Raw genomic sequence first — 9,103 nt, forward strand, 5'->3', positions numbered from 1 at the left:
ACTAGATTGCGGAAGAGATTCCGAAATTGTACTTCTTTCCTCTGGTGTGGTTTTGTATTGTTCTGTGCTCGATATTTGCTGTGAACTCTGTGATATTGTACTCGATTCGGTTGAAGACTTTGGTAAGGTTGTACTAGATTGTGGCAGAGATTCCGAAATTGCACTTCTTTCCTCTGGAGTGGTTTCGTATTGTTCTTTGCTCGATATTTGAACTGAACTCTGTGATATTGTACTCGATTCGGTTGAAGACTTTGGTAAGGTTGTATTTGATTGTGGCAGAGATTCCGAAATTCTACTTCTTTCCTCTGGAGTGGTTTCGTATTGTTCTGTGCTCGATATTTGCAGTGAACTCTGTGATATTGTACTCGATTCGGTTAAAGACTTTGGTAAGGTTGTACTAGATCGCGGACGAGATTCCGAAATTGTACTTCTTTCCTCTGGAGTGGTTTCGTATTGTTCTGTGCTCGATATTTGCAGTGAACTCTGTGATATTGTACTCGATTCGGTTGAAGACTTTGGTAAGGTTGTACTAGATCGCAGAAGAGATTCCGAAATTGTACTTCTTTCCTCTGGAGTGGTTTCGTATTGGTCTGTGCTCGAAATTTGAACTGATCTCTGTGATATTGTACTCGATTCGGTTGAAGACTTTGGTAGGGTTGTACTAGATTGCGGAAAAGATTCCGAAATTGTACTTCTTTCCTCTGGTGTGGTTTCGTATTGTTCTTTTCTCGATATTTGCAGTGAACTCTGAGATATTGTACTCGGTTCTGTTGAAGACTTTGGTAAGGTTGTACTTGATTGTGGCAGAGATTCCGAAATTGTACTTCTTTCCTCTGGTGTGGTTTCGTATTGTTCTGTGCTCGATATTTGCAGTGAACTCTGAGATATTGTACTCGGTTCTGTTGAAGACTTTGGTAAGGTTGTACTTGATTGTGGCAGAGATTCCGAAATTAAACTTCTTTCCTCTGGAGTGGTTTCGTATTGTTCTGTGCTCGAAATTTGAACTGATCTCTGTGATATTGTACTCGATTCGGTTGAAGACTTTGGTAGGGTTGTACTAAATTGCGGAAGAGATTCCGAAATTGTACTTTTTCCCTCTGGTGTGGTTTTGTATTTTTCTGTGCTCGATATTTGCAGTAAACTCTGTGATATTGTACTCGATTCGGTTGAAGATTTTGGTAACGTTGTACTTGATTGTGGCAGAGATTCCGAAATTGTACTTTTTTCCTCTGGAGAGGTTTCGTATTGTTCTGTGCTCGAAATTTGAAGTGAACTCTGTGATATTGTACTCGTTTCGGTTGAAGACTTTGGTAAGGTTGTACTTGATTGCGGAAGAGATTCCGAAATTGTACTTCTTTCCTCTGGAGTGGTTTCGTATTGTTCTGTGCTCGAAATTTGAACTGAACTCTGTGATATTTTACTCGATTCTGTTGAAGACTTTGGTAAGGGTGTACTTGATTGCGGAAGAGATTCCGAAATTGTACTTCTTTCCTCTGGAGTGGTTTCGTATTGTTCTGTGCTCGATATTTGCAGTAAACTCTGTGATATTGTACTCGATTCGTTTGAAGACTTTGGTAGGGTTGTACTAGATTGCGGAAGAGATTCCGAAATTGTACTTCTTTCCTTTGGCGTGGTTTCGTATTGTTCTGTGCTCGATATTTGCAGTGAACTCTGTGATATTGTACTCGATTCGGTTGAAGACTTTGGTAAGGTGGTACTTGATCGCGGAAGAGATTCCGAAACTGTACTTCTTTCTTCTGGTGTGGTTTCGTATTGTTCTGTGCTCGATATTTGCAGTAAACTCTGTGATATTGTACTCGATTCGGTTAAAGATTTTGGTAACGTTGTACTTGATTGTGGCAGAGATTCCGAAATTGTACTTTTTTCCTCTGGAGAGGATTCGTATTGTTCTGTGCTCGAAATTTGAAGTGAACTCTGTGATATTGTACTCGATTCGGTTGAAGACTTTGGTAAGGTGGTACTTGATCGCGGAAGAGATTCCGAAACTGTACTTCTTTCTTCTGGTGTGGTTTCGTATTGTTCTGTGCTCGATATTTGCAGTAAACTCTGTGATATTGTACTCGATTCGGTTAAAGATTTTGGTAACGTTGTACTTGATTGTGGCAGAGATTCCGAAATTGTACTTCTTTCCTCTGGAGTGGTTTCGTATTGTTCTGTGCTCGAAATTTGAACTGAACTCTGTGATATTTTACTCGATTCTGTTGAAAACTTTGATAAGGGTGTACTTGATTGCGGAAGAGATTCCGAAATTGTACTTCTTTCCTCTGGAGTGGTTTCGTATTGTTCTGTGCTCGATATTCGCAGTGAACTCTGTGATATTGTACTCGATTCGGTTGAAGACTTTGGTAGGGTTGTACTAGATTGCGGAAGAGATTCCGAAATTGTACTTCTTTCCTCTGGTGTGGTTTCGTATTGTTCTTTTCTCGATATTTGCAGTGATCTCTGTGATATTGTACTCGATTCGGTTGAAGACTTTGGTAGGGTTGTACTAGATTGCGGACGAGATTCCGAAATTGTACTTCTTTCCTCTGGAGTGGTTTCGTATTGTTCTGTGCTCGATATTTGCAGTGAACTCTGTGATATTAAACGCGATTCGGTTGAAGACTTTGGTAAGGTTGTACTAGATTGCGGAAGAGATTCCGAAATTGTACTTCTTTCCTCTGGAGTGGTTTCGTATTGTTCTGTGCTCGATATTTGCAGTGAACTCTGTGATATTGTACTCGATTCGGTTGAAGACTTTGGTAAGGTTGTACTAGATCGCGGAAGAGATTCCGAAATTGTACTTCTTTCTTCTGGAGTGGTTTCGTATTGTTCTGTGCTCGAAATTTGAACTGATCTCTGTGATATTGTACTCGATTCGGTTGAAGACTTTATTAGGGTTGTACTAGATTGCGGAAGAGATTCCGAAATTGTACTTCTTTCCTCTGGTGTGGTTTTGTATTGTTCTGTGCTCGATATTTGCTGTGAACTCTGTGATATTGTACTCGATTCGGTTGAAGACTTTGGTAAGGTTGTACTAGATTGTGGCAGAGATTCCGAAATTGCACTTCTTTCCTCTGGAGTGGTTTCGTATTGTTCTTTGCTCGATATTTGAACTGAACTCTGTGATATTGTACTCGATTCGGTTGAAGACTTTGGTAAGGTTGTACTTGATTGTGGCAGAGATTCCGAAATTCTACTTCTTTCCTCTGGAGTGGTTTCGTATTGTTCTGTGCTCGATATTTGCAGTGAACTCTGTGATATTGTACTCGATTCGGTTAAAGACTTTGGTAAGGTTGTACTAGATCGCGGACGAGATTCCGAAATTCTACTTCTTTCCTCTGGAGTGGTTTCGTATTGTTCTGTGCTCGATATTTGCAGTGAACTCTGTGATATTGTACTCGATTCGGTTAAAGACTTTGGTAAGGTTGTACTAGATCGCGGACGAGATTCCGAAATTGTACTTCTTTCCTCTGGAGTGGTTTCGTATTGTTCTGTGCTCGATATTTGCAGTGAAATCTGTGATATTAAGCTCGATTCGGTTGAAGACTTTGGTAAGGTTGTACTAGATTGCGGAAGAGATTCCGAAATTGTACTTCTTTCCTCTGGAGTGGTTTCGTATTGTTCTGTGCTCGATATTTGCAGTGAACTCTGTGATATTGTACTCGATTCGGTTGAAGACTTTGGTAAGGTTGTACTAGATCGCAGAAGAGATTCCGAAATTGTACTTCTTTCCTCTGGAGTGGTTTCGTATTGGTCTGTGCTCGAAATTTGAACTGATCTCTGTGATATTGTACTCGATTCGGTTGAAGACTTTGGTAGGGTTGTACTAGATTGCGGAAGAGATTCCGAAATTGTACTTCTTTCCTCTGGTGTGATTTCGTATTGTTCTTTTCTCGATATTTGCAGTGAACTCTGAGATATTGTACTCGGTTCTGTTGAAGACTTTGGTAAGGTTGTACTTGATTGTGGCAGAGATTCCGAAATTGTACTTCTTTCCTCTGGTGTGGTTTCGTATTGTTCTGTGCTCGATATTTGCAGTGAACTCTGAGATATTGTACTCGGTTCTGTTGAAGACTTTGGTAAGGTTGTACTTGATTGTGGCAGAGATTCCGAAATTAAACTTCTTTCCTCTGGAGTGGTTTCGTATTGTTCTGTGCTTGAAATTTGAACTGATCTCTGTGATATTGTACTCGATTCGGTTGAAGACTTTGGTAGGGTTGTACTAAATTGCGGAAGAGATTCCGAAATTGTACTTTTTTCCTCTGGTGTGGTTTTGTATTTTTCTGTGCTCGATATTTGCAGTAAACTCTGTGATATTGTACTCGATTCGGTTGAAGATTTTGGTAACGTTGTACTTGATTGTGGCAGAGATTCCGAAATTGTACTTTTTTCCTCTGGAGAGGTTTCGTATTGTTCTGTGCTCGAAATTTGAAGTGAACTCTGTGATATTGTACTCGATTCGGTTGAAGACTTTGGTAAGGTTGTACTTGATTGCGGAAGAGATTCCGAAATTGTACTTCTTTCTTCTGGAGTGGTTTCGTATTGTTCTGTGCTCGAAATTTGAACTGAACTTTGTGATATTTTACTCGATTCTGTTGAAGACTTTGGTAAGGGTGTACTTGATTGCGGAAGAGATTCCGAAATTGTACTTCTTTCCTCTGGAGTGGTTTCGTATTGTTCTGTGCTCGATATTTGCAGTAAACTCTGTGATATTGTACTCGATTCGTTTGAAGACTTTGGTAGGGTTGTACTAGATTGCGGAAGAGATTCCGAAATTGTACTTCTTTCCTTTGGCGTGGTTTCGTATTGTTCTGTGCTCGATATTTGCAGTGAACTCTGTGATATTGTACTCGATTCGGTTAAAGACTTTGGTAAGGTTGTACTAGATCGCGGACGAGATTCCGAAATTGTACTTCTTTCCTCTGGAGTGGTTTCGTATTGTTCTGTGCTCGATATTTGCAGTGAAATCTGTGATATTAAGCTCGATTCGGTTGAAGACTTTGGTAAGGTTGTACTAGATTGCGGAAGAGATTCCGAAATTGTACTTCTTTCCTCTGGAGTGGTTTCGTATTGTTCTGTGCTCGATATTTGCAGTGAACTCTGTGATATTGTACTCGATTCGGTTGAAGACTTTGGTAAGGTTGTACTAGATCGCAGAAGAGATTCCGAAATTGTACTTCTTTCCTCTGGAGTGGTTTCGTATTGGTCTGTGCTCGAAATTTGAACTGATCTCTGTGATATTGTACTCGATTCGGTTGAAGACTTTGGTAGGGTTGTACTAGATTGCGGAAGAGATTCCGAAATTGTACTTCTTTCCTCTGGTGTGATTTCGTATTGTTCTTTTCTCGATATTTGCAGTGAACTCTGAGATATTGTACTCGGTTCTGTTGAAGACTTTGGTAAGGTTGTACTTGATTGTGGCAGAGATTCCGAAATTGTACTTCTTTCCTCTGGTGTGGTTTCGTATTGTTCTGTGCTCGATATTTGCAGTGAACTCTGAGATATTGTACTCGGTTCTGTTGAAGACTTTGGTAAGGTTGTACTTGATTGTGGCAGAGATTCCGAAATTAAACTTCTTTCCTCTGGAGTGGTTTCGTATTGTTCTGTGCTTGAAATTTGAACTGATCTCTGTGATATTGTACTCGATTCGGTTGAAGACTTTGGTAGGGTTGTACTAAATTGCGGAAGAGATTCCGAAATTGTACTTTTTTCCTCTGGTGTGGTTTTGTATTTTTCTGTGCTCGATATTTGCAGTAAACTCTGTGATATTGTACTCGATTCGGTTGAAGATTTTGGTAACGTTGTACTTGATTGTGGCAGAGATTCCGAAATTGTACTTTTTTCCTCTGGAGAGGTTTCGTATTGTTCTGTGCTCGAAATTTGAAGTGAACTCTGTGATATTGTACTCGATTCGGTTGAAGACTTTGGTAAGGTTGTACTTGATTGCGGAAGAGATTCCGAAATTGTACTTCTTTCTTCTGGAGTGGTTTCGTATTGTTCTGTGCTCGAAATTTGAACTGAACTTTGTGATATTTTACTCGATTCTGTTGAAGACTTTGGTAAGGGTGTACTTGATTGCGGAAGAGATTCCGAAATTGTACTTCTTTCCTCTGGAGTGGTTTCGTATTGTTCTGTGCTCGATATTTGCAGTAAACTCTGTGATATTGTACTCGATTCGTTTGAAGACTTTGGTAGGGTTGTACTAGATTGCGGAAGAGATTCCGAAATTGTACTTCTTTCCTTTGGCGTGGTTTCGTATTGTTCTGTGCTCGATATTTGCAGTGAACTCTGTGATATTGTACTCGATTCGGTTGAAGACTTTGGTAAGGTGGTACTTGATCGCGGAAGAGATTCCGAAACTGTACTTCTTTCTTCTGGTGTGGTTTCGTATTGTTCTGTGCTCGATATTTGCAGTAAACTCTGTGATATTGTACTCGATTCGGTTAAAGATTTTGGTAACGTTGTACTTGATTGTGGCAGAGATTCCGAAATTGTACTTCTTTCCTCTGGAGTGGTTTCGTATTGTTCTGTGCTCGAAATTTGAACTGAACTCTGTGATATTTTACTCGATTCTGTTGAAGACTTTGGTAAGGGTGTACTTGATTGCGGAAGAGATTCCGAAATTGTACTTCTTTCCTCTGGAGTGGTTTCGTATTGTTCTGTGCTCGATATTTGCAGTAAACTCTGTGATATTGTACTCGATTCGTTTGAAGACTTTGGTAGGGTTGTACTAGATTGCGGAAGAGATTCCGAAATTGTACTTCTTTCCTTTGGCGTGGTTTCGTATTGTTCTGTGCTCGATATTTGCAGTGAACTCTGTGATATTGTACTCGATTCGGTTGAAGACTTTGGTAAGGTGGTACTTGATCGCGGAAGAGATTCCGAAACTGTACTTCTTTCTTCTGGTGTGGTTTCGTATTGTTCTGTGCTCGATATTTGCAGTAAACTCTGTGATATTGTACTCGATTCGGTTGAAGACTTTGGTAGGGTTGTACTAGATTGCGAAAGAGATTCCGAAATTGTACTTCTTTCCTCTGGTGTGGTTTCGTATTGTTCTGTGCTCGATATTTGCAGTAAACTCTGTGATATTGTACTCGATTCGGTTAAAGATTTTGGTAACGTTGTACTTGATTGTGGCAGAGATTCCGAAATTATACTTCTTTCCTCTGGAGTGGTTTCGTATTGTTCTGTGCTCGAAATTTGAACTGATCTCTGTGATATTGTACTCGATTCGGTTGAAGACTTTGGTAGGGTTGTACTAGATTGCGGAAGAGATTCCGAAATTGTACTTCTTTCCTCTGGTGTGGTTTCGTATTGTTCTGTGCTCGATATTTGCAGTAAACTCTGTGATATTGTACTCGATTCGGTTAAAGATTTCGGTAACGTTGTACTTGATTGTGGCAGAGATTCCGAAATTGTACTTTTTTCCTCTGGAGAGGTTTCGTATTGTTCTGTGCTCGAAATTTGAAGTGAACTCTGTGATATTGTACTCGATTCGGTTGAAGACTTTGGTAAGGTGGTACTTGATCGCGGAAGAGATTCCGAAACTGTACTTCTTTCTTCTGGTGTGGTTTCGTATTGTTCTGTGCTCGATATTTGCAGTGTACTCTGTGATATTGTACTCGATTCGGTTGAAGACTTTGGTAGGGTTGTACTAGATTGCGAAAGAGATTCCGAAATTGTACTTCTTTCCTCTGGTGTGGTTTCGTATTGTTCTGTGCTCGTTATTTGCAGTGAACTCTGTGATATTGTACTGGATTCGTTTGAAGACTTTGGTAGTGTTGTACTAGATTGCGGAAGAGATTCCGAAATTGTACTTCTTTCCTTTGGCGTGGCTTCGTATTGTTCTGTGCTTGATATTTGAACTGAACTCTGTGATGTAGTACTCGATTCAGTTGAAGACTTTGGTAAGGGTGTACTTGATCGCGGAAGAGATTCCAAAACTGTACTTCTTTCCTCTGGTGTGGTTTCGTATTTTTCTGTGCTCGATATTTGCAGTAAACTCTGTGATATTGTACTCGATTCGTTTGAATACTTTGGTAACATTGTACTTGATTGTGGCAGAGATTCCGAAATTGTCCTTTTTTCCTCTGGAGAGGTTTCGTATTGTTCTGTGCTCGAAATTTGAAGTGAACTCTGTGATATTGTACTCGATTCGGTTGAAGACTTTGGTAAGGTTGTACTTGATTGCGGAAGAGATTCCGGAATTGTACTTCTTTCCTCTGGAGTGGTTTCGTATTGTTCTGTGCTCGAAATTCGAACTGAACTCTGTGATATTGTACTCGATTCGGTTGAATACTTTGGTAACGTTGTACTTGATTGTGGCCGAGATTCCGAAATTGTACTTCTTTCCGCTGGAGTGGTTTCGTATTGTTCTATGCTCGATATTTGCAGTAAACTCTGTGATATTGTACTCGATTCGGTTGAAGACTTTGGTAAGGTTGTACTCGATTGCGGAAGAGATTCCGAAATTGTACTTCTTTCCTCTGGAGTGGTTTCGTATTTTTCTGTGCTTGACATTTCAGATGAACTACGGGATAGTGTAGTCGAAGCGCTTGAAGACTTTGGTAAGGGTGTACTTGATTGTGGCAGAGATTTCGAAATTGTACTCCTTTCCTCTGGAGTGGTTTCGTATTTTTCTGTGCTCGAAATTTGAACTGAACTCTGTGATATTGTACTCGATTCGGTTGAAGACTTTGGTAAGGTTGTACTTGATTGTGGCAGAGATTCCGAAATTGTACTTCTTTTCTCTGGTGTGGTTTCGTATTGTTCTGTGCTCGAAACTTGAACTGAACTCTGTGATATTGTACTCGATTCGGTTGAAGACTTCGGTAAGGTGGTACTTGATTTTGGCAGAGATTCCGAAATTGTACTTCTTTTCTCTGTAGTGGTTTCGTATTGTTCTGTGCTCGATATTTGCAGTAAACTCTGTGATATTGTACTCCATTCGGTTGAATACTTTGGTAAGGTGGTACTTGATCGCGGAAGAGATTCCGAAACTGTACTTCTTTCTTCTGGTGTGGTTTTGTATTGTTCTGTGCTCGATATTTGAACTGAACTCTGTGATATTGTACTCGATTCGGTTGAAGACTTTGGTAAG

The 9,103-nt window shown here is 40.1% G+C and overlaps 1 protein-coding gene across 1 annotated transcript in view; it reads right to left on the reverse strand.

Moving 5' to 3' along the window:
• The window catches only part of Muc14A (Mucin 14A), a 112,633-nt gene that overhangs the window by 90,128 nt on the left and 13,402 nt on the right, over nucleotides 1-9,103 (reverse strand). Inside the window, exons 5-9 of the mRNA XM_070218507.1 lie at nucleotides 5,167-9,063; nucleotides 3,715-5,055; nucleotides 2,893-3,249; nucleotides 2,644-2,703; nucleotides 1,132-2,319 (exon numbers count right to left, since the gene is read on the reverse strand). Of these exons, the coding sequence (XP_070074608.1) occupies nucleotides 1,132-2,319; nucleotides 2,644-2,703; nucleotides 2,893-3,249; nucleotides 3,715-5,055; nucleotides 5,167-9,063 (6,843 nt within the window). The remainder of the gene's footprint in view (nucleotides 1-1,131; nucleotides 2,320-2,643; nucleotides 2,704-2,892; nucleotides 3,250-3,714; nucleotides 5,056-5,166; nucleotides 9,064-9,103) is intronic.

This window comes from Drosophila takahashii, chromosome X (genome assembly GCF_030179915.1).
Source record: "Drosophila takahashii strain IR98-3 E-12201 chromosome X, DtakHiC1v2, whole genome shotgun sequence".
Classification (NCBI taxonomy): domain Eukaryota; kingdom Metazoa; phylum Arthropoda; class Insecta; order Diptera; family Drosophilidae; genus Drosophila; species Drosophila takahashii.